Source organism: Nelusetta ayraudi, unplaced genomic scaffold (genome assembly GCF_046127955.1).
Source record: "Nelusetta ayraudi isolate G7.1 ecotype Tasmania unplaced genomic scaffold, CSIRO-AGI_Nayr_v1 ptg000110l, whole genome shotgun sequence".
In the NCBI taxonomy this organism is placed as follows: Eukaryota; Metazoa; Chordata; class Actinopteri; order Tetraodontiformes; family Monacanthidae; genus Nelusetta; species Nelusetta ayraudi.
The window spans coordinates 25,001-50,636 of NW_027466160.1; the positions used below are offsets into that span (position 1 = coordinate 25,001).

At 56.9% G+C, this 25,636-nt stretch overlaps 5 protein-coding genes across 13 annotated transcripts in view; 1 reads left to right on the top strand and 4 right to left on the bottom strand.

The window, feature by feature from the left end:
- The window catches only part of lama1 (laminin, alpha 1), an 18,370-nt gene extending 12,462 nt beyond the window's left edge, over positions 1 to 5,908 (bottom strand). The window contains exons 1-20 of the mRNA XM_076049006.1: positions 5,747 to 5,908; positions 4,777 to 4,947; positions 4,479 to 4,591; positions 4,284 to 4,335; positions 3,956 to 4,146; positions 3,652 to 3,831; positions 3,488 to 3,577; positions 3,294 to 3,411; positions 2,922 to 3,100; positions 2,668 to 2,761; positions 2,368 to 2,513; positions 2,140 to 2,280; positions 1,899 to 2,042; positions 1,459 to 1,539; positions 1,153 to 1,355; positions 962 to 1,073; positions 569 to 679; positions 362 to 489; positions 196 to 282; positions 1 to 97 (exon numbers count right to left, since the gene is read on the bottom strand). The exon at positions 1 to 97 is cut by the window's left edge and continues 115 nt beyond it. Coding sequence (XP_075905121.1) covers positions 1 to 97; positions 196 to 282; positions 362 to 489; positions 569 to 679; positions 962 to 1,073; positions 1,153 to 1,355; positions 1,459 to 1,539; positions 1,899 to 2,042; positions 2,140 to 2,280; positions 2,368 to 2,513; positions 2,668 to 2,761; positions 2,922 to 3,100; positions 3,294 to 3,411; positions 3,488 to 3,577; positions 3,652 to 3,831; positions 3,956 to 4,146; positions 4,284 to 4,335; positions 4,479 to 4,591; positions 4,777 to 4,947; positions 5,747 to 5,864 — 2,556 coding nt within the window. The 5' untranslated portion in view covers positions 5,865 to 5,908. The remainder of the gene's footprint in view (positions 98 to 195; positions 283 to 361; positions 490 to 568; positions 680 to 961; positions 1,074 to 1,152; positions 1,356 to 1,458; positions 1,540 to 1,898; positions 2,043 to 2,139; positions 2,281 to 2,367; positions 2,514 to 2,667; positions 2,762 to 2,921; positions 3,101 to 3,293; positions 3,412 to 3,487; positions 3,578 to 3,651; positions 3,832 to 3,955; positions 4,147 to 4,283; positions 4,336 to 4,478; positions 4,592 to 4,776; positions 4,948 to 5,746) is intronic.
- Positions 5,909 to 6,794: 886 nt separating this feature from the next.
- LOC142903420 (uncharacterized) lies at positions 6,795 to 9,863 on the bottom strand. Of its 2 annotated transcripts, none has more exons than XM_076049027.1 (5): positions 9,585 to 9,863; positions 8,903 to 9,096; positions 8,623 to 8,821; positions 8,477 to 8,556; positions 6,795 to 8,309 (listed from the first exon to the last, which is right to left on the bottom strand). In XM_076049027.1, the coding sequence occupies exons 2-5, from the start codon at positions 9,007 to 9,009 to the stop codon at positions 7,313 to 7,315; spliced, it is 1,383 nt and encodes a 460-aa protein (XP_075905142.1). In that variant the 5' UTR covers positions 9,010 to 9,096; positions 9,585 to 9,863; the 3' UTR covers positions 6,795 to 7,312. The 2 variants fall into 2 exon arrangements, with proteins under 2 accessions (XP_075905142.1, XP_075905143.1); XM_076049028.1 differs by having other exon boundaries at positions 6,795 to 7,815; positions 7,879 to 8,309; positions 8,903 to 9,863.
- A 129-nt stretch (positions 9,864 to 9,992) lies between these two features.
- Positions 9,993 to 15,880, bottom strand: l3mbtl4 (L3MBTL histone methyl-lysine binding protein 4). Of its 6 annotated transcripts, none has more exons than XM_076049015.1 (18): positions 15,661 to 15,880; positions 15,000 to 15,068; positions 14,740 to 14,825; positions 14,540 to 14,644; positions 14,320 to 14,455; positions 14,099 to 14,190; positions 13,867 to 14,009; positions 13,707 to 13,783; positions 13,389 to 13,474; positions 13,182 to 13,292; positions 12,965 to 13,079; positions 12,620 to 12,719; positions 12,336 to 12,464; positions 12,182 to 12,259; positions 11,845 to 11,909; positions 11,589 to 11,749; positions 11,419 to 11,481; positions 9,993 to 11,337 (listed from the first exon to the last, which is right to left on the bottom strand). In XM_076049015.1, exons 1-18 carry the CDS (start codon positions 15,878 to 15,880, stop codon positions 10,984 to 10,986), a joined length of 2,190 nt encoding a protein of 729 aa, XP_075905130.1. In that variant the 3' UTR covers positions 9,993 to 10,983. The 6 variants fall into 6 exon arrangements, with proteins under 6 accessions (XP_075905130.1, XP_075905129.1, XP_075905128.1 ...); XM_076049014.1 differs by having other exon boundaries at positions 15,000 to 15,071; XM_076049013.1 differs by having other exon boundaries at positions 15,000 to 15,074.
- A 74-nt stretch (positions 15,881 to 15,954) lies between these two features.
- arhgap28 (Rho GTPase activating protein 28) lies at positions 15,955 to 20,459 on the top strand. 2 transcript variants are annotated; one of them, XM_076049017.1, is made up of 15 exons: positions 15,955 to 16,101; positions 16,871 to 17,009; positions 17,083 to 17,297; positions 17,450 to 17,570; positions 17,888 to 18,105; positions 18,208 to 18,376; positions 18,544 to 18,635; positions 18,717 to 18,791; positions 18,876 to 19,029; positions 19,127 to 19,209; positions 19,460 to 19,699; positions 19,786 to 19,908; positions 20,002 to 20,129; positions 20,201 to 20,238; positions 20,319 to 20,459. In XM_076049017.1, exons 1-15 carry the CDS (start codon positions 16,078 to 16,080, stop codon positions 20,399 to 20,401), a joined length of 1,902 nt encoding a protein of 633 aa, XP_075905132.1. In that variant the 5' UTR covers positions 15,955 to 16,077; the 3' UTR covers positions 20,402 to 20,459. The 2 variants fall into 2 exon arrangements, with proteins under 2 accessions (XP_075905132.1, XP_075905134.1); XM_076049019.1 differs by having other exon boundaries at positions 20,204 to 20,238.
- A 69-nt stretch (positions 20,460 to 20,528) lies between these two features.
- Positions 20,529 to 25,433, bottom strand: zbtb14 (zinc finger and BTB domain containing 14). Of its 2 annotated transcripts, none has more exons than XM_076049030.1 (10): positions 25,102 to 25,433; positions 23,890 to 24,078; positions 23,622 to 23,792; positions 23,351 to 23,446; positions 22,798 to 22,941; positions 21,854 to 22,101; positions 21,658 to 21,743; positions 21,423 to 21,562; positions 21,228 to 21,323; positions 20,529 to 20,974 (listed from the first exon to the last, which is right to left on the bottom strand). In XM_076049030.1, the coding sequence occupies exons 2-10, from the start codon at positions 24,076 to 24,078 to the stop codon at positions 20,834 to 20,836; spliced, it is 1,311 nt and encodes a 436-aa protein (XP_075905145.1). In that variant the 5' UTR covers positions 25,102 to 25,433; the 3' UTR covers positions 20,529 to 20,833. The 2 variants fall into 2 exon arrangements, with proteins under 2 accessions (XP_075905145.1, XP_075905144.1); XM_076049029.1 differs by having other exon boundaries at positions 21,854 to 22,104; positions 25,102 to 25,430.
- Positions 25,434 to 25,636: the final 203 nt, after the last annotated feature.

The following is a 25,636-nucleotide window of genomic DNA, read 5'->3' on the forward strand; positions in this document are numbered from 1 at the left end:
GTGCCCTGCCTCACTCACGTCCACGTTGCCATGGCACTGGCAGCGGATGCAGGCCCCGCCCACTTCCTGCGGGTTCCCATGGAAGCCGCTGGCGCACCTGTCAGAGGGACAGACAGACGGACAGATGGACTGTTGGTCAGCAGAGAGCTCAGTTTGATTGGCCGCTGGGTCGCTGGGCCGCGTGGCTCCGCCCACCTCTCACAGTTGGCCCCGGTGTAGCCCTCCTGACACTGGTCACATGACACCTGGCCTGAGGGCTCCAGCACGCAGGTGGGACTGAAACTGACAGAGAAAAAAGTGGAAGTGAGCGCCAGCTACTGGTGGCCCTGAGCGCTGCAGCTAAAGTGGGCGTGGCCTCAACCTGTTGGATGGCAGGGTCAAAGGGCACGGACATGGCCGGCAATCCTCGGCTGTCCCCTCGGTGGGGTCGCCGTAGAAACCAGGGAGACACTGTTCACAGTGGGGCCCTGTGGCATTATGGGTACAATCCTGGGGGAGGGGGAGGAGGTGTCAGACAATGACAACAACAACAGCAGTAGCAGCAGCAGTAGCAGCAGCAGCAGCTCACCAAACACACGCCATCGCTGTCGCACAGGGAGCCATGGTCGTTGCACTCGCACTGCAGGCAGTTCCCTCCAAACAAAACTCCACCCACCCGGAAGAACCCTGGCAGACACACCTAGCGACGCAACAACAGCATTAGCACAGCCACCGTAGCATGTAGCAGGGCCACAGGAAGTTAGTCCCACCTCACAGGAAGAGGACAGGAAGTAAATAGGAAGTACACAGAAAGCTAGCCCCACCTCACAGGAAGTGGGCAGGAAGGAAACAGAAAGTAAACAGGAAGCTAGCCTCACCTCGTAGGAAGTAAACAGGAAGTAGACAGGGAGCTAGCTTCACCTCACAGGAAGTGGACACTGGGCAGGAAGTAAACAGGAAGTAGAGAGGAAGCTAGCCTCACCTCACAGGAAGTGCCGCTGTAGCCCCAGGGACACTCGCAGGTCTCCACGGCGACGGCCGGAGGCCCCGCCCCCTGGTCCGGGTCGGCCACATCCAGGGACACTGATTGGAGGCTGAGAGGGAGGAGGCGGAGTCACATCGAGGAGGGGGCGGGCTCAAGGCCAGCAGACGGACATAGGTCATGTGACTCACCGTACAGCTTCACCCGCCGAGCCATGGAGGCGGAGCTGCACCTGCAGTGAGGTGATGCCGGCCAGGACGGACAGGAAGTCATCGCGGGCCACGCCCATCCCGCTGGCTGTGTCCAGGAAGCTGCTCTCCGTCATCGCTACGGAGAGAGAGCGGCGGTCGAGCGAGGCGGCAGGGGTGGAGAGGTGGAGGCGCCGCCCGTTACCCTGTGGGGGGGGGAGAAGGTGAGTGGGGGGTGGAGTCAGAGGTTCAACGACAGGACAGCGACAGAGAGGAAGCCCCGCCTCTCCCAGCGCCACACCCCCTCACCTCCAGGAGCAGGTCAGACTGGGCGGAGTCAGAGCCGCCGTCGCCCAATGACAAGTTGAGGAAGCCACCGTAGGACAGCAGCTGTAGGACGACAATCAACACAATGTTCATTTCCAGTTAACCTCTTTCATCACATCATAACAAAACAACTGGAGCGCAGTACAACACCGGTGTAATGTCCGTCCGGGTTTCCTCACTGAACAGCTGCAGATGTGCTGCACCACCGTCAGCGAATTGGTCAGAAATTCACAATCCACAGTGATGTGGAGTGAGATGGAGAGTTTGGTAAACTTGTTTGTTGGACTGGGGCTCTTGTTCTGTTAATTCTCTCCTACTCAGCCTCTCAGTTGTGATTTACAGTCCAGTGTGGCTTATCTTTGTTTGTTTCTTCATACGTATTGTTCAGACGGGTGTGATTTTCTTTCTCTGCTGCTTGTCACCTTATTGCCAAGGAAGGCGTCAGGCGCCTCCCACAGCAGCGTGTGTTGGTGGGCGTAGCCAGGGGCGTGGTCTGCGGAGGGCAGCTCGTTCCAGTGGGCGGCGTGGAGGGGGTAGGGGCGGAGCCAAGCATCCACCTGAAGCACCTGACAAGACAAACGCCACAACACGAGGAAGTCAGACAATGACGCAGCACGGCCTTCGTCGCCTCCCTCCACCTCCCCATCCTCCACCAGCCCCCACCTGAGCCGCGGGCCAATGGGAGCTCTCGCAGACGTCGGACACGCCGAAGCAGAAGCAGGCGGAGCAGCCCAGCGGGTCGGCGGCCTGCAGGTTGAAGAAGCCTGGACGGCACAGGTCGCAGTGGCCCCCCATCACGTTGGCCTGGGGACACACACACAGGAACACAAATAAGGGGTCAGGGGTGAGAGGTCAGAGGTCAGAGGAGGGGGGAACCTGTCGTGGGCTTACCTTGCAGGTGCACGGACTGCAGGGGTCGCTGTTGGTGCTGCCGGCCAGCAGGCACTGGCAGGGGGAGCAGAGAGGAAAACCAGAGAAGCCGAAGGAGCAGCGGTCACAGCGGCGGCCGCTGAAGCCCCGCCTACACTCACACTGACCTGCAGGGGGAGACAGCGGGAGAGAGAGAGAGAGAGAGAGAGAACGATGACCCCTGAGGAGGAGGAGAGGCAGGTGGAGGAGGAGGCGGAGGAGGATGACATGGGGGAGGAGCAGGTGAAGGAGGAGGAGGAGAAGCAGAGTGGTGGAGGTCACCTGGTTGCTGCTGGTCTTGGCTGCAGACGGTCGACTGGGATCCTCTGGAGTCACAGTCACACTCAACACAGGGGGAGTCAGAGAGAGGAGACACCTGCACACACACACACACACACACACACACACGCACACACACACGCACACACACACACACACACACACAAGGTGATGACAGGTGGTCCACTGCAGTCTGTGCTACATGGGTTTCTCCTTGCTGTCTGACTGCTACTTGTCAGGCTGGTCTGCCTGCTCACCTGTGCAGGTCGGTAGAAGCCGTCCTTGCAGGTGTCACAGTTGATGCCAGCTGTGTTCTGCTGGCAGTCGATGCAGACTCCGCCCCCTCGCCGCTTGCCCTCGGCGTCCAGGCTGAGAGAGAGATCAGCCACCGTCTGGTTGTAGTAGCAGTCCAACGCCTTGTTGTGGCAGTTGCATTCTGACAGACAGACAGGTAAGAAGACAGACGGGTGAGTCTCACTCTGACAAGTGTTTCCCTCAGACAAACAGACAAACAGACAGACAGTCAGTAAGACAGACAGACAGGTGCCAGTCTCACTCTGACAAGTGTTTCCACAGACAGACAGACAGACAGACAGTCAGTAAGACAGACAGACAGGAGCCAGTCTCACTCTGACAGGTGTTTCCCTCAGACACGGTTCCAGGCTGCCAGGGTTGCTGGTTGAATCCCGGGCAGCAACGGTTGCAGCTCTCCCCACACGTGTTGTGTTCGCACACACAGCGCAGCTTCTGCAGACACACACACACATGGGGTCAGTGTGTCCGTGGCAGGTGAGTGTCTGTGCAGGTGAGTGAAAGTGGTCACCTTGGTGATGGGGTCCAATGGGCAGCTCTGGGCGTGGCCATAGCAGATACACATCCCGCCCACCGACACGTCTTTGATGGAGTAGAAGTACTGCAACACAACTCCCAGTCACGCAACCACACAACCACACGACCACACAACAACCTGCGTCAGCTGTGGCTCACCCGGCGGGTGACGATGGGGTCGATGTCTCGGGGGTCGTGGGTGCTCAAGGTCATGAGGTCGGCGTTGAGCGTCCTGATTCGATGAAGCCTCAGCCTGATGTAGCGGGCGGAGCCGAAGTCAAGGAGGTCAGAGGTCAAGTCGTCGGCCCCGGGGCGGCCGTTGATGAGGGAGGTGTGAATCTGAGAGACAGACAGATGGACGAGGTGGAGGGGTGAGACAAGTGGGGGGCAGCAGGCAGACAGACAGACAGGTCAGAAAGTCAGACAGGTCAGAAAGTCAGACAGGCGTAGCCACTCGTCTCACCTCGCCGTGCTCCAGCGGGTTGAGCCTGGAGTAGTAGGAGGTACAGATGACCTCAGTGTCATTGCGGTAGGTGGGCGGGCCCAGCGTGGGCGCCATGTTATAGCGGCTCAGGCACTCCGAGTCACTGATGGCGTAGAACTGCCAGGGGTCAAAGGTCACGCCGTCCAGAGAGCGCTCCAGGATCCAGTTACCTGTGGCAGAGAGAGGGAGAGAGACAGACAGACAGACAGACAGACAGACAGACAGGTGATCAGAGTGGGAGAGAGACAGACAGACAGACAGGCAGGTAGACAGACAGGCAAACAGACAGGCAGACAGGCAGGCCCACCTGGTCGAGGGGAGTTTGCAGCCTTGATGATGATGTAGGCAACCTGGAAGACCTGCAACACAACACAAGACAGCACAACATCCAATCAGTTGTTGTTGTGTTGTGACATGACATCACTTCTGTGTCTCCTCAGTGGAGGTGCTGCTGGACCAGAGTCCTGGAGAACAGAGTCGCTGCTGGGACCAGCTGACTGACCTGCTGCAGGTCCAGGGTGATGGTGACCCAGTGGAACTGACGGCCATTCTTGATGCTGGGACTCTGCCACCAGCGGTTGGTCCCGTCAATGGCGTTGGTGATTGGATGACGCTCTGGAAGACACACACACACACACAGGCAGTGCTCAGTGGTGGCCAGCAGGGGGCAACGATGGCTCACTGACTCATCAGGTCAGTGATTCATTCATCTCCCTCTCTCTCTGTCTCTCTCTCTCTCACACACACACACACACACACACACACACACACACACACACACACACGCTGAGCCGTGGTACCTCTTGTCAGGACGGAGTTGGCGTCACACCTGGCGCAGTGCGGGTTCTTGATGCGCTGACCCGGGACGTGCTCCACCAGTTTGCAGTAGACCTCGGCGTGAGGGTCTCCACAGGTGGCGTTGCTGCTGATCACGGCGTTGCTGGCCAGGTTGAAGATGGCGGGGAACAGGCCTGTTAGCGACACGCTAAACTGTTAGCATCCTCCTGTTTGAGTCAGGAGTCACATTCAAACCAGGAGAATCAGCTCCAGGTGACTCACTGAGTGACTCGCTGCAGGAGGACAAAACCTCCGTGGGTCACGTGACCCTCTGGTGATAAGCCGGCATTTCAAAGTCAAGCAAGGTGCATTTAGCATCACAATACACACACACACACACACACACACACACACACACACACACACAGATGTTAACAGCTGTGTGTGATCAGCTGTGGAGGTGTGAAAACCTCAGCTGGGTGTCTGGAAACACACACACACACTTCTTCTTCATCGTCAATCCACCCTGCTGGTCCTGCGCGCTGCAGGAATGTTGATGTTCAGATTGACCTCTGACCCCTCCCCCAACACACACACACACACAGAGGGTAGGGGGTTTAGTGCAGGAAGGGGCGGAGTTTGATTGTTCTCTGTAACGATGTTGTCACACTTTGTCTCAGCAGGTTCCACAGACGGCCGTCTGATTGGCCCGATGCTGGGAGAGGGAGAGAGGGAGGGAGAGAGAGAGAGAGAGGCCACTGGCTAGCGGTGCTAACAGCCAGCGGCGCTAAGGGCTAGCAGCAGCCACTGAGGCCCAGTCACGCTGCAAGTGAGGGAAACGCAGGTTGTGTGCGGTTGTTTTTTCCCTCTTTGCAGAAACAACGACAACAAAGCTCAAAGTGTTGGGGAAGTTTTGAGAGCGGGGATCAGCTGATCAGCCAATCATGTGACCGGCCGAGCGAGGCAGGATCAATAGAGGTGGTGCTCACTCACCTTGCTGCTGCTGAGCTGCAGCTCCGTCCAGGACCAGCGTCCCCAACAGCAGCAGCAGCATCTTCATCATCATCATCATCTTCATCATCATCATGGTCTTCAGCTCTGTGGTCTTCATCTGACTGGTGGTGCTGCTCGGCCACCAGTCTGCTGCAGGAATGTGTTGGAATGCTTCACTCTCATTCATCCCCTCAATAAGAGGGGGAGGGAGGTGAGGGACCGGGGGTGTGGAGGGGGCGCTGGACTGTACCATCTGACCGAGGCGGGGTGGGGGGGGGAGTCAGGAGGGGAGGGGCAGAGAGGGGTTGGGGGGGGTGACCCCACAAACAGCAGCAGAGGGCGCCGATAAAGTTCCTCCAGAGGAAAATCAGCACAACTCGGCAAAACCAGCAACTTTTCAAAGAAAACAACACACAACACAACCAGCCAATCACGTGACCTTGTTGTCATCATTCAATTTTAATCAAAGCATCTGATTGGATGAAACAAAACATCAGCATGAAACTTGAAACTCAACCTGGAATAAAGTCACACTGAAGGAAAAACTGGTGCCGTCCCTTTAACTGACCCCCCACCACCTCCCCTCACCCCCAGCAGGGGCTATTGTCCCAGAGAGAGAGAGAGGAGGGAGGGGGGCAAGCGAGCGAGAGAGAGAGAGAGAGAGAGAGAGGGAGAGTGTGTGTGAGAGAGTGTGTGTGTAAGAGTGTGTTTCAGAGTGAGTTACAGTGCTGCTCCCCAGACTTTGTGCTCTCAGTGATGAAGATCCTCCTGTAGGAACAGGAAGTGGCGGTCAGGTGCAGAAAGAGACAGTCAAAAACCGGAAGTGGTGGTCAGGACTCAGGAAGTGGCAGTCAGAAACAGGAAGTGGCGGTCAGGAACAGGAAGTGGCGATCAGGGAAAAGGTAGCGATTGTCAGCAACAGGAAGTGGCAGTCAGGAACAGGAAGTGGCGGTCAGGAAGAGGAAGTGGTGGTCAGGGAAAAAGAAGTCGTGGTCAGGACTCAGGAAGTGGAGCTCAGGAACAGGAAGTGTCCAAACAAGAAGTGGAGCTCAGGAACAGGAAGTGGTGGTCAGGACTCAGGAAGTGCCGTCAGGAAGATGAAGTGGTGGTCCGGTTGTCGGAAACAGGAAAGTTCTTGGTGTGCTTACAGAGTCAGTGGAAATGGACCAATCACAGTGGAGGAGGCGTGTGATTGGTCCTTGTGCTGTTGGCAGGTGGTGTCAGGCTGGAAGACTTTAGGCTCCTCCTCCTCGTCTGCGAAGCGACATGATAACTGTGTTCCAGGAAGCAAGCCAATCAGTGAAGGCCTCGTCAAAGTCCCTTCCTGTTTCAGAGCCAATCACACATGGATGGATGATGGACAGACAGAGGCTGCTGATTGGTCGAGAGGAAGCGCTGGTCCCACCTCCCTCCCTGTGGAAGACTCATTGTTGCCGCGGCGACCAACAGTCCAACAACAGGAAGTGCTTCCTGCCGACGCTGTGCAAGTGTCACATGACTTGTGAGTAGGCTCCTGATTGGAGCACTTCCCACGTGAAGTCACGTGATGTGATGATGTCACAGAGTCTAAGAGTCTAAGAGTTTGCAGTGCACCGCGGCGGCACAGGGCAGGCTGCGCCTCCTGCTGACGGAGGGGGGCGTGGCCAAGGAGGAGCAGAGGAGGAGCAGGGCCTCCAGGGAGCCTGTTAGCACCTCCTGGTGGAGGTGGGAGGAGCTGCAAGAGCATGCCTGCTCCTCTGCTGCTCTGCCTGTTGCTGCTGCTGCCGCTGCTGCTGCTGCTGCTCCTGCTGCTGCTCCTGCCGAGTGTCTCCTGCAGGGGGCAGCAGGAGGCAGTGGTCGGGGCCAGGGGAAGGAAGAGGTCCTGAGCTCCTCCTCTTGGGGGGAGGGGGCGGCTGGGAGGAGGGAGAGGCTGTGGGAAGGGGGAGGACGATCTAGGAGCTCCTGGTACACAGTGAAGACCGAGACTCTGCCAGCAGCACCTCCTCCTGCTGCTGCTGCTCCTCCTGCTGCTGCTGCTGCTGCTGCTCCTCCTGCTGCTGCTGCTCCTCCTGCTGCTGCTGTTGCTGCTGCTCCTCCTGCTGCTGCTCCTCCTGCTGCTGCTGCTGCTGCTCCTCCTGCTGCTGCTGTTGCACCACCAGTTGTTCTTCCTCCTCCTCCTCTTGCCTCCCTTCCTCCTCCATCTCCATTTCCTCCTCCTCCTCCTCCTGCTTCTCCTTCTCCTCTAGCTGCTGCACCTCCATTTCTTCCTCCTCCTTCTCCTCTTCCTCCTCCAGCGCCTCCTCCCTCCCTCCCTCTCTGCAGGGAGGAGGGGAAGCTCCTGGCTCTGCTCCCCAGGCTGGTGGCCTGACTGTAGTTGACCAGGTGTGTGGGGGGCGTGGTCAAGTGGGCGGAGCCTGGCCGGCGGTGCAGGTCGATGACAGTGGAGTAGACGTCCCTCAGGTTGATGACCCTGGTGTGGCGGTCCCGCTCCTCGTGCAGGACGGCGTTGGCGCAGATGAAGAGGAAGATGCCGACGCCCATGACGAGGGGCCCCAGGACCTTCAGCCTGTCAGAGTGCAGGTACCTGCAGGGGCCACAGGGGGGCAGAGTGGGTCATGTACCATCCCACAGGAGGGGGAGGGATGGGATGAGAAAGGAGGAGGAAGAGGAGGAGGAAGGTGGAGGGGGAGGAGGAGTAAGAAGTAGACACTGGAGGTGCAGGAGGAGCAGGAGGAGGAGTGAGTGACTCACCTGTCCAGGAAGTGAGCCAGGAAGCCAGCCGTCCCATTCACACTTCCTGTCTGCTCAGCAGCGCCATCTACTCCCTCCACCTGGACATAAGAGGTCGACAGGAGGTCACCAGAAAGTCAAGCCCAGCTGCCGTGTGTGTGACCCACCTGGAGGTGAGAGGGTGCGGGCGTGGAGCTGGTGGCGCCCCCCTGTGGGCGCAGGGAGAAGAGCAGACCGTGGCGAGGCCAGTAGCCCAGCGCAGCCAGCAGCAGCCCGGCCAGCAGCACCAGCACGCCCAGCGCCGCCACCACACCCGAGAGGGACATCAGCTTCAGCTTGGCCTTCACCACCACCACCTCGCTGCTCCTGCGGGGACAGGAAGTGACATCATCCCCACCACAGCACAGTGTGTGTGTGTGTGTGTGTGTGTGTGTGTGTGTGTGTTACCTCTTCTTGCCTTTCCTCTTGTGACCCGGCGGTTTGTGCGTCCTGGGCTTGAGCAATTCCTGGCGACTCCTGGCGTTGATCCTCAGCAGGCCGCCGGTGGCAATCATCTCTGACGGCCAATCAGACGGCGGCTAGCCTGGCAAGCTGGGCCCGCCCACTGCCAACTCACCTGGACCGCCGCCGCCACAAACCTCCTGTCAAACGCACAAGACGGGTGACGCCAGAGCGAGCAGCCAACTCCCAGCATGCACTGCAGCAATACTCCATATAGAATCATCAATACATATTGAAAACTCCCTGGTCCAACGTGGACTCAATACCCTCAGGGGGAGGCTGACTGATACTACGTGTTCAAACCAACATACGGAATCAATACAAAGCTCATCAATACGCCTGGTACAGCCAAAATAAAATCAATACACTCGGAATATACAGAATCAATACACAGTTGATCAGTACACAATCAATATTGCCTGGGCCGATGAGGGATCAATCGCTCCAGGGGGGTGCTGATCGATACTCTCTGGTCAAGCCAATACAGAATCAACACAAGGCTGATCAATACTCCTGGTTTAGCCAAAACAGAATCAATACTCCCTGGTCCCAATGCAGGATCGATACCTCCAGCAGGAGGCCGATCGGTTATTGATGGTGCAGCTGTTTGAAGAGAAACGCGACTCACCGTCAGCCTTCGTCTCCTCCCGACGCCTCTCTCCCCTCCCCCGCCACTGCGGCCAAACAAGCCCCTCCCGCTGAGAGAGAGAGACAGAGGTAAAGAGAGAGACAGAGAGAAAGGGAAAGAGAGGAAGAGAAAGAGAGCGAGAGGGAAAGAGAGAGAGAGCACAACGCCTGTCGTCCTGCCGACCGCCTGTCGAGGGCGATGCTGTTGCTAGGAGACGGAAGATGGTTTCAGCTCCGCAAGCCTCTGACATCACACACACACACACACACACACACATACACACACACTTCCTGTTTCCCTGAAGGCGATGACATCACAGGGAGTGATGACATCGTCCAGCAGGTGAGGAGGGGATCCTGCAGGGGGCAGCAACACTCCCCAGGTAAACACACCTGAGCTCAGACCGGGTCAGACCACTGAAACTTTATTCATCTCCACACACAGAAAAACTTCTGTTACAGCAGGTGACATCACAAGGGGCGAAGTCAGAGAGAGAGACAGAGACAGAGACAGAGAGAGAGAGAGAGAGAGATTGTCCTGAGGGCCAGCAGGGGGCGACATACAAATCTAAACATCTTCAATAGAAATATAAAGACTCTGGGGTCACAAAGAAAAAGCCACTTCCTGCCACCAGCTGACTAATCACAGCGCTCCTCCCGGTGGGCGGGACTGTCCCTGAGCAGAATAATGACATCACGGCAAGGGGGCGGAGCCTGCATGTTTTCAGGTGTGGTGAGGCCATGGAGCTAAAATAGCGACGACATCATTGACTTCCTGCTTCCTTCAAGAGTCCTCACAGCAAACACCTTTGACCTTTGACCTCATGGCCTGGCGTCTTCAGGTTGGCCACGCCTCCTGATGGTCTTCTGATCGTGGCGTCTCGTCGGGAGGGCAGAGCTTGCACAGTCAGCCTGAGCAGGTGAGGACCAGGGTGAAGACCAGGTTGGGGACCAGGGTGAAGACCAGGGTGGGGACCAGGGCTCAGTGCAACGTGTCTGAGAGGTGCAGTCACACTAACGACCACTGGAGGGCACTGAGGGGGTTTGATGGTCTTTGTTACATTCAGTTTTATGAGTGTTTGCATCGCTACAAACACACCTGCAAAAGGGAGGAGCTCCCCGACCTGAGGGTATCAACCAATCAGGAGCCACCGGAGGAAGTGGTCACGTGGTCCTCCCAGTGGGCGGGGCCTGAACCATCTGTGTGGTCTCTCCACTGTGAGCAGGGGCTGAAGTGACTCTGGGCTTCATCTGTTTGGCTTGTTTTTCATTGGTGACCGTGTCACATGACATGTCAGGCTGAATGACGCGCTCCTTTTGGAAAATAAAGAACCGCCCACCAGGAAGAAGGGACGGCTGATTGACAGCGACAGTCAGTCTTTGGATTCACCATTTGGTTTTTACTGTTCAGCATTGGTCTGAGCCTCTGATTGGCTCGTGTCCTGAGCCTCGGATTGGTTTCTGTTCTGAGCCTTTGATTGGTTCCCATCCTGAGCTTCTGATTGGCTTTTGCCCTGAGTCTCTGATTGACTTTTGTCCTGAGCTTCTGATTGGCTTTTGTCCTGAGCTTCTGATTGGCTTTTGTCCTGAGCTTCTGATTGGCTTTTGTCCTGAGTGTCTGATTCGTTTCTGTCCTGAGTGTGTTTAAACATCAAGATGGAGTTGTAGATTTTGAGGGCGGGGCCAAGTTTGATTGACATGATCCTGACAATGTCCCTTTGGGTGAGCAGAAGAAAGGCCCGCCCATCAATTTGCTGGAGAATCAGTGAAAAGAACCAATCAGGTCACAGCAGTTCATGGGGGAAGTGAAGAAAGCAGCTGATTGGTCAGCTCACCTCATCCCTGAACTGTTGGGATTGGTCCTCACAACCAGGAAGTGACTCCACAAAGTCGGCCACCTGCTGAGAGACGGACAGGTGACCAAGAGACATAGACAGAGAGAGAGAGACGGTGGAGAGAGAGAGAGAGGGCTAGACAGGCAGAGGGGAGGGGGCGTGGCTCCGACCTGCTGGACGCTCCAGGTGCGAACGCTGTCTGCCGTCTCTCCAGCGACACCTGGCAGCAGCTTGCGGTGCTGCTCCCAGCAGAGCGACAGGTCTCGGCCGGGCTGAGGCGACAGGGCCGACAGAAAGACCGACTGGTGGAGCACGGCCCGCAGGCTGGACTCTGAGGGCAGACAGACAGGTAGACAGTCAGTCAGGCAGACAGACAGACAGACAGACAGGTCGGCTGTACGTGGGTCATGTGACCTCCAACTGTACCTGGATTGAGCGGAAGCTCCTCCTCCTCACCTTTCAAACGCACAAACTTGGTTGGATGGCGAAGTCTGAGGATGGAGTCACAGACAGATAAGCCCCTCCCACTTGTAATTTGAAATCCTGCCGACCAATGAAACCTCTCTGTTCAGGCGTGTGTGTGTTTGTGTGCGTGTGTGTGTGTGTGTTATATAATCCAGTGTTACACAACCTCCACACTCTCTTCACAAGAACCTGTCGTCTATTTTGAGGAGAGAGACAGACAGCCAATCAGAGGACCCCTCACCTGTCTCACCTGCCTGAGTCTCACTTGTTACGCCTGTCTCACCTCTCTGTGTCTCACCTGTCTGCGTGCCTCTTCCTGCCCAGTGGCAGCGCCCCTGTCTGGTCTCGTGGCTCCGCCTTCACCTGAGCGCTCTTCCTGTGGAGCAGTAGGAAGGAGGTGTCACAGCGCCCCCTGCTGTTTGTCTGTGTGTGTGGTCAGCAGCCTGTCTCACCTGTCGGGGCGGTTGCCCTGGTGATACATGGTGACGGGCACCAAGGTGATGACTCGCTCTCCTCCCAACCTGTCAGGGAGCGCCACCTCCTTCCTCATGTTGATGTCCGAGTAGGGACATCCAAAAGCACTGGAGGAGGTGGATGTGATGGAGGAGGAGGAGACCCCAGAAAGAGGAGGAGGTGATGAGAAGGAAGAAGAAGAGTTAAGAGGAGGAGATGAGAGTTAATCAAGTTGTTGAGGGAGGAGGTGCAGGAGGAGTCGGGGGAAGAGTGAGATACTGACCTGTGGTGTCCGGTGTATTTGGCTCCTCTGATGTGTCCGACTCCTCGACAGCCGTGGGTGGGACACACCCCCTGAGAGGGGGAGGGCAGGGGGGAGGAGCCTGTCTCTCACACACACACACACACACACACACACACACACACACACACACACACACACACACACACACACACACACACACACACACACACACACACACACACTTAAGAGTGAGCGAGACCTCTCTCTCTCTCTCTCTCTCTCTCTCTCTCTCTCTCTCTCTCTCTCTCTCTCTCTCTCTCTCTCTCTCTCTCTCTCTCTCTCTCTCTCTCTCTCTCTCTCTCTCTCTCTCTCTCTCTCTCTCACCTGGGGGCGGTTCCATCGGGTGTCCGGTCCTCTGGCACCAGCCAACAGGGTGAAGGTCACTGAGGTCACTGTCACACCAAAGGTCAAACTGCTCCGACCAGCCGTCGTAGTGGATCTGGGTGTGGAGAGGTTGGGGGGGGAATTCTGCTCACATCACCGTCATCGTCGCCCTCTGTGACATCACGGGTGGCCGCAGGGCCAGTGGGCGGAGCACTACCTTCAGCCTGTAGTCGTCCGTCTCCGTCACCGTGGCGACGCGGATCAGCATGGGATTCCTACGATCCACCACCTCCAGCTTCTGGCCCACCTGGAAGCCGTGAGCAGCTCTCTGATTGGACACAACAACAGCACCTGTCAGGAGACACCTGCCCACTTCCTGCTTGTTGCTGCTGCTTCTTCCTCATCATCATGCTCACTTCCTCACCAGGCAGAAGGCAGAACTGGGAGCAGCACTGGAACCAGTTTCCTGCAGGTACTCCTCCCACAGGAAGTTCTCTGGGTTCGGATGGCCTACAAAATAAAAGTACGGTGACTAAAGGAAGTCAACTACAGCGTCAACTACAGCGTTAGTAAGTACTGAATAACAGTTGGCATGACCGTGAACTACAGTGTGAGTGAACTACAGAGTGAACTACAGTGTTAGTGAACTCCCGGGTGAGTGAACTCCAGAGTTAGTGAAGTCCATTGTTAGTGAACTACAGTTTAAACTACAGTGTAAGTGAACTCCAGAGTGAAGTCTGACCTTGCGGGGCAGTCAGAGGTCGTCCATGCTCTTCACACCAGCCCACGGGGTGGATTGACGGGCTGCTGCTGTCGCACCTGCTCAACCACAACAAGTGTCAACGTCAGTCTGCTGCCCAACCTGCTGGACAAACACTGGAACTGCAGCCTGTCTGTCTGACCAGTAGTCGTAGGTGTCGTCCCAGTTGTCGAAGTGGACCAGGAAGCGGTCGTCCATGACGTCGGTGACGGAGGCCACGCACACCAGACCGGGGTTCTTCTTGTCCACCGCCTCCAGCTTCATCCCCACCTGGAAGCCACAGCTCTGACACAGCAGGGGACAGACAGACAGACAGACAGGTGACCACAGGGCTGCAGGTGGACAGACAGACAGGCAGGTAGGGCAATACTGACTGCAGTGAGACAGGTGAACAGGGTGGGCGGAGCAGCAGCAGCGCCGGTGGACTGAAGGTAGAGCAGCCAATCAAAATCACTCTCACTGTGACCTGCAGGGACAGAGAGGGGATGATGTCAGACAGACAGAGGGGCGGGGCTACTGCTACTGGTAAAATGGAGAGGGGGCGTGGCTACTGCTACAGGTGGGGCTGAAAGGGGGCGGGGCTACTGTGACTCACCCTTGGGTGGGTGGAGCTTGTGGTTGTTGTCTTTACACCAGCCGGCCGGTCGGATCTCTGGAGAGTCGGCATTTACCCAGAAGTCATAGCACTCTGAGAAGCCATCGATATGAAGACGTAGCCGACAACCAATCACCTGCACGAGAGAGGGGTCACCTGATCAGCCTCAGCGCTGGTTTGTGTGTGTGTGTGTGTGTGTGTGTGTGTGTGTGTGTGTTACCTCGGCCACAGTCAGCACACAGATCATGGAGGGATGCAGAGGGTCGACGCCCTCCAGCTTCATCCCCACCTTGAAACCACACCTCCTGCTGGGGAAAGACTGGAACTGCAGACAGACAGAAGACAGACAGACAGATAGACAGACAAGTGAGAGGTGTGTGTTTGTCCACACAGGCTGAGACCAAAGTGTGTGAGAGCTACCTGAGTGAAGAGTGAGACAGGAGCAGCCTCAGCCTTCTGCTCGGCCAGGTACTGCTGCCAGGACCAGGAGCGCCGCTTCACACTCACTACACACACACACACACACACACACACACACACACACACACACACACACACACACACACACACACACACACACAGTGTAAGGTGAACATCAGCAGCTGACATGCTAACATATGCTAACAGTTATCACTAACGACTATTAGCTACAACAGTGGTGTGTGTGCCTGTTTTGTTACCTTGAGTGCTGCTGACTTTGTTCTTCATGCTTTCTTCTTCTTCTTCTTCTTCTTCTTCTTCTTCTTCTTCTTCTTCTTCTTCTGGAGGACACAGCAGCGTTAACACTCAGGAACAGTGACTGTACTGCACAGTAGCCTGATCTCATCTGATTGAATAGCCAGGTGTTACAGTATCATCTGCATCATCAGCATCTTTTCCACACTCGCGCGTGTTTAACATGATTGGCAGTAATGGGACAACTGATGAAAGTGATGACGTAATTTATAGTCAAGGCCAGCTGGGAGCGAGGAGCTCCTTGACAGTTAACACACAACTCATCATGAGCAGATGCACGCGGGTAGGAAAAGTGAGCGCGAGTCGCCCACGTGACATCAACGTGAGTTCAATGAGACGGGGAAGGACCAGGACCGGGACCGGTCCGTCCACACTCTTATTGTGAAGGTCCAGGCGGAAGTGCGACAGGATTGAGGTCGAGGCAGGAAACAACAAACCACTCCAGCCCGGCGGTGATCCGTCGGCTCAGTGCGCCGGCCTCAGGGCTCCTGTGAGCGGTCTGAGTCGCAACTCAGAGCCGAGAGGAGGAACCCATGCTCAGGGGTCCGAGCCGGGAACGACCGGGACCGGAACCGGAGTCGGACCGAGTGGAAATCCAGCACTTACCGTCTGAGATGATCCGCCGCACTCCGCTGTCCGCCACAACACGGAAGTAGTGAGGAGGCCTGGTGCGCATGCGCTCACAAGGGAGGGCGAGCGAGCGAGAGGGAGAGAGAGAGTTTTCTTGGCAGTACCAAATATGCAGAAGATAAAAATTACACGTCATCACCCACTTGTTCAAAAGTTTCCCCCTGCAAATGAATAAAGAATCTGTCCCGTCCTTCATACGTCATCACTACGTCATGATGAGCGAGGAGGGGGGAGCCACATCACTCTCAACTTGTCCCACCACAGTGTCAACACAACACAACACCTCCCACCTACACACATGACGTCACACCGTCACACCCTCCGATGACGAGCCCACCCCTTGTCACATAACTCCGCCCCCCCACTCCCTCCATCCTCCCAGTGTCCAGAGTGATGGAGCCGCCGGACAGAGCGGAGGTGAGTCACCCTGCTGGCCACATATTGATCACTATTGATAGTCTACTGATAACCATAGCAGTGCATTTATACCCTGTTTGCAGTGTGTTGATAGCTATTGGTAGTGTATTGATATCCTGTTGATACCCAGAAGCAGCTCCCTCTGGAGGCCAGAACCATCAGGAACCCGGACTGGTCTGATCCACTCCTTGGTTTCTGGTTCTGGTTGTGTTTCTGGACCAGCCGAACCTGGAGCCAACTAGCTAGCTGTGTTCCAGTGTGTATTCAGGGAACCCAGGTCCAGGTCCAGTCTGTGTCCTGAGGAAGACAGGATGGAAACTGCAACTCTGATTGGTCCACATGTCCGTTATCTCTTAATGGACACTTAGAGCAGCTTAGCATTAGCATTAGCATTAGCGTCAACCCCACTCTGTCCTCCCCTGGGGAACCGAACCATTAGCCCCTCAGCACACACGCAGACACACACTCACACACACACACACACACACACACACACACACACACACACAGATCAATAGAGTGGAAAAGGCTGACTTCCGTTCACACACACAGACACACACACACACACAGTAGTTGCAGGTGTTTAATATGTTTTGCTTGTCCGCTGTAACAAAGTGAGCCTTGATAAAATGACTTGTGATTTGCTGCAATGGAACAGGAGGGGGCGCCGCTACGCTGTGGCACCGCTGGGAAACACTAGGGGGAGGAGAGGAGCGTCGAAGATTGACGCCTCATTAGCCGACATGGTATTTCCTTCCTGTTCCGGTAGGATGTTGTCGTCCACACCATCACCTCTGACCCCCGTGTCGCCATGGAGACCTACTGGAGGGAGGTGCAGAGCATTGAGGAGGAGGAGGAGGAGGAAGTGGAGATGGAGGAGACAGAGGAGGAGAGGAAGAGTGTGGACGGTAGGTGTGACTGGCAGGTCAGAGGTCAAAGGTCACCTTGTCTGACTCTGCCCACTTCCCCCTCCCTCTCCAGAGGAGGAGGCGTGGCTGACCGAGGCTGGGCTGTCCTCCCTGGTGACTGGCTCCGCCCCCGCAGAGGAGGCCACTCCCCCGAGCACCGAGGCACTGATCTCTACGCTGACCCGCCAGCAGGCGGCGACGGTGAGAAGGAGGCTGGATCGCTACAACCAGACGCTGAAGAGCCGCAACCGACAGCCAATCAGAGACGTGCGGGACGTCTTCACTCAGGTGGGGCTGCACGGGGTGGTGGGCGGAGCCTGGCAGGGTAGACAGGTAGAGAGACAGGCAACTGGGCCAGTTCACTGCTGAGCCTCACGCCACACCTGATTGGACGGGAGCTTTGCCCGGCTCCCTCACATGGCCTGTGGCTCCTCCCACAGTTCCAGGGGGACGACGAGGAGTCAGCAGAGAGAGGCTCCGACCCCTGCGCTACTGAGTCTCCACCTCCACCCTGTAGATACCACACCTCCACCAAGACCATCCGCCGTAGCAAGCACCCAGGTACCACCTGTCTGTCTGCCCTACAACTGTCTGTCTGTCTGTCTGTCCTCCATCTGTCTGTCTGCCCTACAACTGTCTGTCTGTCTGTCCTCACCTGCATGTCTGTCCTCTCACCTGTCTGTCTGTCTGCCCTACAACTGTCTGTCTGTCTGTCTGTCTGTCCTCCATCTGTCTGTCTGTCTGTCCTCCATCTAACTGTCTGTCCTCTCACCTGTCTGTCTGCCCCCAAAACTGATGGTCTGTCTGTCCTCTCACCTGTCTTTATGTTCACCTGTCTGTGGTTGACTCTGTGTGTGTGTGTGTGTGTGTGTGTCCAGGGCGAGCGCCCCTCCCCACCCTCCTCTTTGAGGATCAGCTGACCCCACCCGCCGCCCACACCTGTCCGGCCACGCCCCCCGTCACCGTCAGCGACTCCAGGCGAGCTGATTGGCTGCTGAGGGACTACCCCTACTCTGAGGGCGTGGCTGAGCACCGGAGGGGCGGGGTCTGCTGGGACTGCCTGCGTTTCCATGCCGATGAGAGTGGCGAGCGGCCGGTGAGTCTGGCGCTCATTTCCCATCATGCTTTGAGTCAATCACCAATAACTCCACCCACGAGATGTCTACGTGTGTGTGTGTGTGTGTGTGTGTGTGTGGAGTTTGTGCCTGTCTCACCCTCCGAGGGCCTCACATGGGCAGACGACCTGTCGTCACGTGACCTGCTCAGCCTGGGCTACATCACACACATCGAACTCTCCACCTTCCTGCTCTCGCTGGGCGTCCAAATCAAACGCACCCACCCGCTACGCCGCCGCCTACTCCGCCGAGGTGCACACACACACACACACACACACACACACAGAAACAGTGACAGAGCAATAGTAAGTGGGCAGAAAGACCGACTAACATCCCACTGCCTGTCTATCTGACTACCTATCTATCTGACTGCCTGTCTATCCGTCTGCCTGTCTATCTGACTGCCTGTCTGTCCTCAGACAGCGGTGTGTTCGGTGTCCCTCTCAAGTTTCTGCTGGACGGCGACAGGAAGTCCTCCCCAGGGATCAAAGTTCCTCTGGTTCTTCAGAAGGTGATCAGCTGATTAGGGCTTGACTCTGCTGATTGGAGAAGGAGGAGGGGGCGGAGCTGACCTCTGTTTGTGTGTGTGTAGATGCTGAGTGTCCTGGAGAGCAGCCTACAGACTGAAGGTCTCCTCAGGGTTCCAGGATCAGCTGCTAGACTCAAGGTAACACACGCAAACACACAGACAGACAGACAGACATACACACACACACACACACACACACGCTGACTGATGGCCTGTCTGCAGTATCTGCGCAGAGAGTTAGACAGGTGCTTCGCAGGGTTCGACTGGTCGGCAGTGAGACAGGTGGAGGCTGCAGGTCTGCTGAAGATGTTCATCAGGGAGCTGCCCACACCTCTGCTGACACACACACACCTGGCCAGCTACCGCGCCGTGCTAGGTACACACACACACACACACACACACACACACACACACACACACAGAGGAGGCAGTGTGACCTGTGTGTGTGGGTATGTGTGTGTGTGTCTGTGCAGGCATCTCCTCGGTCTTCCACCAGGTCCAGGCCCTGCAGCTCCTCAGCCTGCTGCTCCCTGAAGCCCACAGAGAAACACTGCGGGTGAGTCACATGACCTCCATGGCCCCGGCCAATCAAACAGCAGCTTCACGTGGTGACATCACAGCCAGGGCAGAAGCTGGACAGGGAGTCATGTGACCTGACCCCGTCCTCCTGTCTGCTCGTCTTGACTGTCCACTAACCACCACTTCCTGTCCACTGACCACCACTTCCTGTCATTTCTTGTCAATCATTTCTTGTCCACCCATCACCACTTCCTCTCTACTAGTCACCACCTCCTGTCTGCTCCTAGGTCCTGTTGGTGTTCCTCAGGGCCGTGGTGGCCCACCAGGACCAGAACCGGATGAGCTTGTGGAACGTCTCCATGGTGATGGCACCCAACCTCTTCCCCGCCCACCGCCACCAGCACGGGCGCCGCCAGCTTGGTGGCAGCAAGGCGCCGGTGTTGACGGCGCAGGAGGAGATGGAGGAGGCAGTGGGCGGGGCTTACCTGGTCCGCCTGATGATCACACACCAGGACCTCCTGTGGACCGTAAGCACGCCCACCCTGACCCCCCTCTCACACGCACATGTCACACCTCCTGTGACATCACTTCCTGTTCCCGCTCGCTCCGACAGGTGCCCAACTTCCTGTTGACTCAGGTCAGACACATGACCCAGGCGTCCAATCAGGTGTGGGACAGCCTGGCCAGGACCAGGAAGAAGCTGCTGCAGCGACGCAGGAACTCCAACTGGACGCAGGTGAGACACAGACCCCACCCCCTCGAGACCACCAGCCGGCTCACTCAGCCAGTGTGTGTGTGTGTGTGCGTGCACGGGCGCGCATGTGTGCAGGGAGCGGAGCTATGTGAAGGTGTGATCCGCGTCCAGGCCCCCCTCCACTCCAGGGTCTCCATGGCTGTGCAGCTGGATGGACAGACCAGAGCCAGAGACGTCACCGCCCACTTCCAGGGTCACAGCAGGTCAGACAGACAGACAGACAGACAGACAGACAGGCAGGCAGAACCAGTAACCTCCACCTCTCCTCCTCCAGCAGCTCCATCCGTCTGTACGAAGTGGGAGGGAACATTGGTGAGTTGTCCTAGCCCCGCCCACCTCCTGTCTGTCTGTCTGTGGGTCTGACACAGCGTCTCTCCTCTTTGCTCCGCCAGCTGAGCGCCGACTCCACCCAGACTGCCCCCTGTTGGACGTCTACAGAGTCAACCCCCACTGTGATTGGCTGATCAAGCCCTGAGCCCCGCCCCCTGCCCAACACCGTACACATCCTCAATAAAGTTGCAGTCTGGTAAAGTTGTGGGAGGTGATTGGTGGTTTGTCTCCCCCTGCTGGTCGCAGGGTGAAGTAAATCACAGGCTCTGACGTAAAAGCAGCACAGCAGCGGCTCTGCTCATGAAACTGAACAGAACAACATTTTATTTACAAGAGAAACTAAAAACTGACAAAGAGTCAATGAAAATTCATGGATCCGAGCAGGATCAGCCTGGACCCGGGTCCCAGTGAAAGGGTCATCCCAGACCCCACGTGTCCCAGAGTAGCCGACCCAGGTCCAAGGGTGCGGATCAGCTGAACCCAGGGTCTCCGGTGTGAGGGTCACCCCGGAACCCCGGGAGGAGTCCAGCTGCTTCAGGGTCCCAGTGAGGAGGGTCAGCTGACCCGGGTCCCGGTGTTAGGAGCAGCTGATGGTGTCCAGGTGCTGCTCCTCGGCCGCCATGGCAGCTGCTTGCAGCGTCTCTGTGTCGCTCTGCAGCGAGCCCAGCTGCTTCCTCTCGCTGTGCATGTTGTTCTCATGCCGCTTCAGGTCGGACGCCTGGAAGGACAGAGGGACAGTGAACGGCGCGTAATGAATATAATACTATTAATAATACTGCTAATAATACAAACCATAACAATGATGACAATGATTAAAATACTACTACTATTAATAATAACGATTGCACTACTCCCCACAAACAGCTAAACCCTACAGATCTTGGGGTCTGCCAGTCAGCAGGGGTGAGTGTGTGGCAGCAGCAGCAGCTGTAGGAGCTGAGCGGCGCCACTAGGGGGAGCCAGACTGGTACCTTGGCGAAGGCCTTGGTGCAGGATGGACAGACGAAGGGTTTCTCTCCTCGGTGCCGCCGCTCGTGGTCCTTCAGGTGGGACTTGTGTTTGAATGCCTGCGCACACACACACACACACACACACACACAGGTCAGTCAGTCAGTCAGACAGTCAGTCAGTCAGTCAGATGGACAGACAGACAGGTGGGGCCTGACCTTGTCGCACATCTGGCAGGCGAAGGGCCTCTCGTTGCTGTGGACCCTCTCGTGCTTCTTCAGGTCGGGCGCCCTGATGAAGGACTTCCCGCAGGCCTCGCACCGGTACGGCTTGAAGCCCGTGTGGATCTTCAGGTGCTCTGCGACAACGGGACCAAGGGTCAGGGTCAAACGTCAACGGGGGGGGGGGCAAGGTGCGGGCAGAGCGCAGGGAGTCTGGCGCCCCCTGCCTTACCTTTGAGGTGGGCGTGCGTGGTGAAGGCCTTGGAGCAGATCTCGCAGGCGAAGGGCCGGTCGGCCGAGTGGAGCTTCTCGTGTTTCCTGAGGGCACAGCGGGAGGAGGGTCAACCTGAGGCTCTGCCCACCCAGACCACGCCTACCTGAGGCGGCTCTCTCTACCATCTGTCTGTCCTGCAAACACCCCCACCTACCTGAGGCGGCTCTCGTCCAGGAAGCTCTTGCCGCACACCTGGCAGGCGAGCTGCTCTCGGTGGCCGTACAGCAGGTACTCGAACTTCATGTCGGCGGTGGCCGTGGTCCAGCCGGGCGGCTGCTCGTCCTTCACCTCGCCCATCGAGTCGGCGAAGGTCAGCGTCTGGGTGGCGTGGTGGTGCTCCGAGCCCAGCTCCTTGGGCCCCGCCTCCATCTCTGCCACCACGTCCTGGTCGTAGCAGCTCACCTGCTGCCAGGAGGTCGAGGAGGCAGTGGGGGTTAGGAAAGACTGTGTGTGTGTGTGTGTGTGTGTGTGTGTGTGAATAGAATAAAATAGAATGCCTTTATTTATGCCACACTGGGGAAATTATTATAATTACAGCAGCATATGTGGTGAAAAGAGAAGAAAAAATGATGTGAATTAAAAAAAAAATAATAATAATAATATTCTTAAGGAAGAAAGGAATAACAAATACTTTCATCTATATTGACAGTTGGGTTATTTCATGATTATTATTTTTAATATTATCCAGTTATCATTTTAATATTATCCAATTAGTATTTTTATTATTTATTATTACTTTGACATCATTTAATTACAGTAGTATTATTATTTAAACAGTGGTTCTCAATTGGTGGAGTCTCAAGGCCCACGTTTTTTAACACAAAACAAAAACGCTCGCCCACTTTCTATCATGTCAAGTCAATTGAAATGATTTAATTGTGTCCTGCAGAATAAACGGCCAACATTTTATATATAAATATATATACAAATTAAAATCCCTTTGAAAAAACAACAACAGGGAAACTGCCCATGAAGCCGCGAGCCAATCAAAACAGCTCTGCGACTCACTTTTGGATCACGACCCACCAGTTGAAAAGCACTGATTGAAAAAGTGTGTGTGTGTGTGTGTGTGTGTGTGTGTGTGTGTGTGTGTGGCACCTTGTGGACATCCTCATTGGCCAGCTCCTTCAGGATGGCCTCCTGGACGCGCAGCGCCGCACTGGGAGACTTATCCAGCTCCTGATTGGCCGACGCCTCCACCAGGTCGTCGGCGGTGGGCGTGTCCTCGTGCTCGCCCAGCACCTGCTCACACACACACACACACACGGAGGCGGCATTTCAACAGGTGAGGCCAAGCATGGGCAAACTACGGCCCAGGGGCTAAATGCGGCCCGTTAAACTTTCTAATCCGGCCCGCAGAACTTGAAGCAATATTAAGTCATTAAGTCATAAAATAGCTTTATTTCATCCATTTTTCAGTGTCTTAAGAGTAATTTCAATAAAGAGCTAAACGGCGTGAGGCCCTAAAAGACACTGATTTCATTATTTATTGACATTAAAGCAACAGGTTTTCTACATATACCATGATATTTTCTTCTGCTATGAGAAACCGGCCGGCCACCGGTCAGAACGTCTGCCCATCCCTGGACTCGGTGGTGATGTGTGTGTGTGTCTGTGTTGGGGGTGTGGCCAGCGGAAGCTCTCCTCTCACCTCAGCGTCGGCGGCCAGCTGGGCCTCGGGGGGGAGGGCCATCTTCACGATGTCGTAGGGGAACTTGTCCTTCTCCTCAGAGGACACGTCCCGTTTCTGAGAGAGCGCACACACACACACACACCGCCTTTAAGATCACAATAACGAGTCCAGTTGCCATAACTTTTAACCCTTCTACTTTAAGATGACTTTGGACCTTCACACAAACACAGAGCAAGGGCTCAGGTTCACAGCCTGACCAATCACAGCGCAGCAGTGATGTGGGGTCTACCTGGGAGCAGAGCTTGTCCAGGAAGCGGATGCCGAGGATCTGGCCTGATGACATCATCAGGTTGACGTCCCTCTTCTTGACGGAGATCTTGGAGGTGTACATGTAGTTGAGCACCTCCTCGAAGATGTCGGAGCGGATGAAGTCGATCTCGATGACTGACGAGTTGTCCACCTGGAGGGGAGGGGAGGACAGGACAGGTGAGGCCCAGGAGGTGACAAGCGCTGCCCCCTGCTAGACAGACAGGACTGGACCAGACTGGAGGGCTCACCTCGTGCTTCTTGAAGAGCTTCTTGAAGTAGTTGGAGCAGGCAGCCAGGACGCAGCGGTGGGCCCGGAACTTGACGTCCTCCACCACCACGGCGATGTCGCAGTGCTCGCCCTCCAGCCGCTGCTCGTTAAGCAGCTTCAGGAAGATGCTCTTGTGCTCGTCGTCCACGTACTTGACCGTCTCCGTCATCTGCAGGGCGGCGAGAAGTGAGAAGAACCTCCAGTTGCTTCCAAACTGGCCCTCACATCACGTGACGTGCCGGTACCTCGCGCCACCGCTCCCCCTCCCGGCCCGTGCCCGGTCTGGTCCCAACAGTTCATGTACCTCCACCGCGGACACGCGCACCGAGGCATGTGCACGCTCCGTGAGGCGTAAAGTGTAGGCGAGGGGCGGCCATGAGCCGGGGCTAGCTGTTAGCTGTTAGCACGACGCCCGGTCCGGTCCGGGTGGGAAACCTGTGCGGCTTCCGCCGGAGCACACAGCCCCCGGTCTGGGTCTGGGTCTGAACCCGGAACCCCCGCTCGCAGGCTCGGATGCCCGCTTCCGCGGTGGTTCTCCGGGCTGGGCCGGGCCGGGCCACCGTGGTAACAGCTGCCCGGGCTAAGGCTAACTCCACCGGTGGCCGCCAAACCTTTCCGGACCGGCTCGGACCGTTCGGCTGTGGGAGGCGGGAAGTGCTGCGGCTTTTTCCGGGGACGCCACGGCGGCTCGGCGGGAGGCTAGCGCTAGCCCCTGACTGCTAACGTGCTAACTAACGGCTCGGCACCGGGAGCGCGGCGGTTCCGGGCAAAACACGGTGCTTGCCGGGGCTAGTGTCAGTACCGAGGAGCCGCTGCAGAGCCGGCAGTCGGGACCGAGCTACCGGGTCGACTGGTTCCGCCTCGGCCGCCGCTAAATGGCGGACCGTCGCTCTGCGGCTCCGCTAACAAAATGGCGCAGCTCGGCGGACCAGCGGCTCTCCGTCCGAGCCGCTGGCCGCCCAAAGGAGCCCGCCGATCGGCCGGCAGCGGGCCGCGGGCCCGGCGGTTACGCGGGGCCTCCGGGACGAAGTCGCAGGCACGCGAACGGCGGCGGCGCGGCGGCGGCCTCGACAGCACGGATGGAGCGAGCGAGCGGCGGCCATGAGAGAGTCGAGAGCGCGCAGACATCCCGCGGAAACGGCGTCGAGCAGCGCGGGGACGGCGAGGGGAGCGCGAGGGGAGCGGGGCTTACCGTCACCGAGGGCTGTCCGCCAGGGTGTGTCCGCGCACCGGCCACCGCTGGGCACTTTGTCCGCTGTTGTTGCTGTAGTTGTTAGTGGTGTTGTTGTTCGTGTTGCTGTGGTTGTTGTTGTTGTTGTTGTGGACGAGGACGAGCACGGAGCGGAAGGCCGCGCTTTGCGCCAGCACGCACACACTGCAGGGGCACGCAGGCAGCGGGCCAAAGATCCTCTGTGGGCGAGACGGATCACTGCCTGTACGCATGCGCCGTGTGCTCGGGCGTCACAACAGAGACCCTCTGTTCACATCACATGAGGGTCGTTGGGAAACACTCGCGGTTCAAACTTTTGACGAGCGGCAGGACGGAAGAGACGCTTTGATATACGGAGCGTTTCTTCCCAACGGGCGTGACGTCACAGCGTGACACCAATCAACAGGCCGGGTCAGGTGTCTGTCAAGACGGGTGAGTCCTGGTCATCCCCAAGGCATGATGGGACAGAACCGCCACAGTGATGGATCAGCTGATCAGGTCATGTGACCGAGCAGCC

Coding starts and splice junctions, on each gene's coding strand:
- arhgap28 (XM_076049017.1), top strand. CDS start 16,078: ATGGAGCCGCCGGACAGAGCGGAG. Junction 17,571..17,887: donor CCGCCGTAGCAAGCACCCAG/GTACCACCTGTC, acceptor GTGTGTGTCCAG/GGCGAGCGCCCCTCCCCACC. Junction 20,239..20,318: donor CGAAGTGGGAGGGAACATTG/GTGAGTTGTCCT, acceptor TTGCTCCGCCAG/CTGAGCGCCGACTCCACCCA.
- l3mbtl4 (XM_076049011.1), bottom strand. CDS start 15,880: ATGAAGGACGGGACAGATTCTTTATTCATTTGCAGGGGGAAACTTTTG. Junction 13,293..13,388: donor CCAGTTCTGCCTTCTGCCTG/GTGAGGAAGTGA, acceptor GTGTCCAATCAG/AGAGCTGCTCACGGCTTCCA. Junction 12,720..12,964: donor CCCGATGGAACCGCCCCCAG/GTGAGAGAGAGA, acceptor TGTGAGAGACAG/GCTCCTCCCCCCTGCCCTCC.
- zbtb14 (XM_076049029.1), bottom strand. CDS start 24,078: ATGACGGAGACGGTCAAGTACGTGGACGACGAGCACAAGAGCATCTTC. Junction 23,793..23,889: donor AGCTCTTCAAGAAGCACGAG/GTGAGCCCTCCA, acceptor CCTCCCCTCCAG/GTGGACAACTCGTCAGTCAT. Junction 20,975..21,227: donor GCACCAAGGCCTTCGCCAAG/GTACCAGTCTGG, acceptor CTGTCCTTCCAG/GCGTCCGACCTGAAGCGGCA.
- LOC142903420 (XM_076049027.1), bottom strand. CDS start 9,009: ATGATTGCCACCGGCGGCCTGCTGAGGATCAACGCCAGGAGTCGCCAG. Junction 8,822..8,902: donor AAGAGGAAAGGCAAGAAGAG/GTAACACACACA, acceptor CTGTCCCCGCAG/GAGCAGCGAGGTGGTGGTGG. Junction 8,557..8,622: donor CCGCACCCTCTCACCTCCAG/GTGGGTCACACA, acceptor TCTTATGTCCAG/GTGGAGGGAGTAGATGGCGC.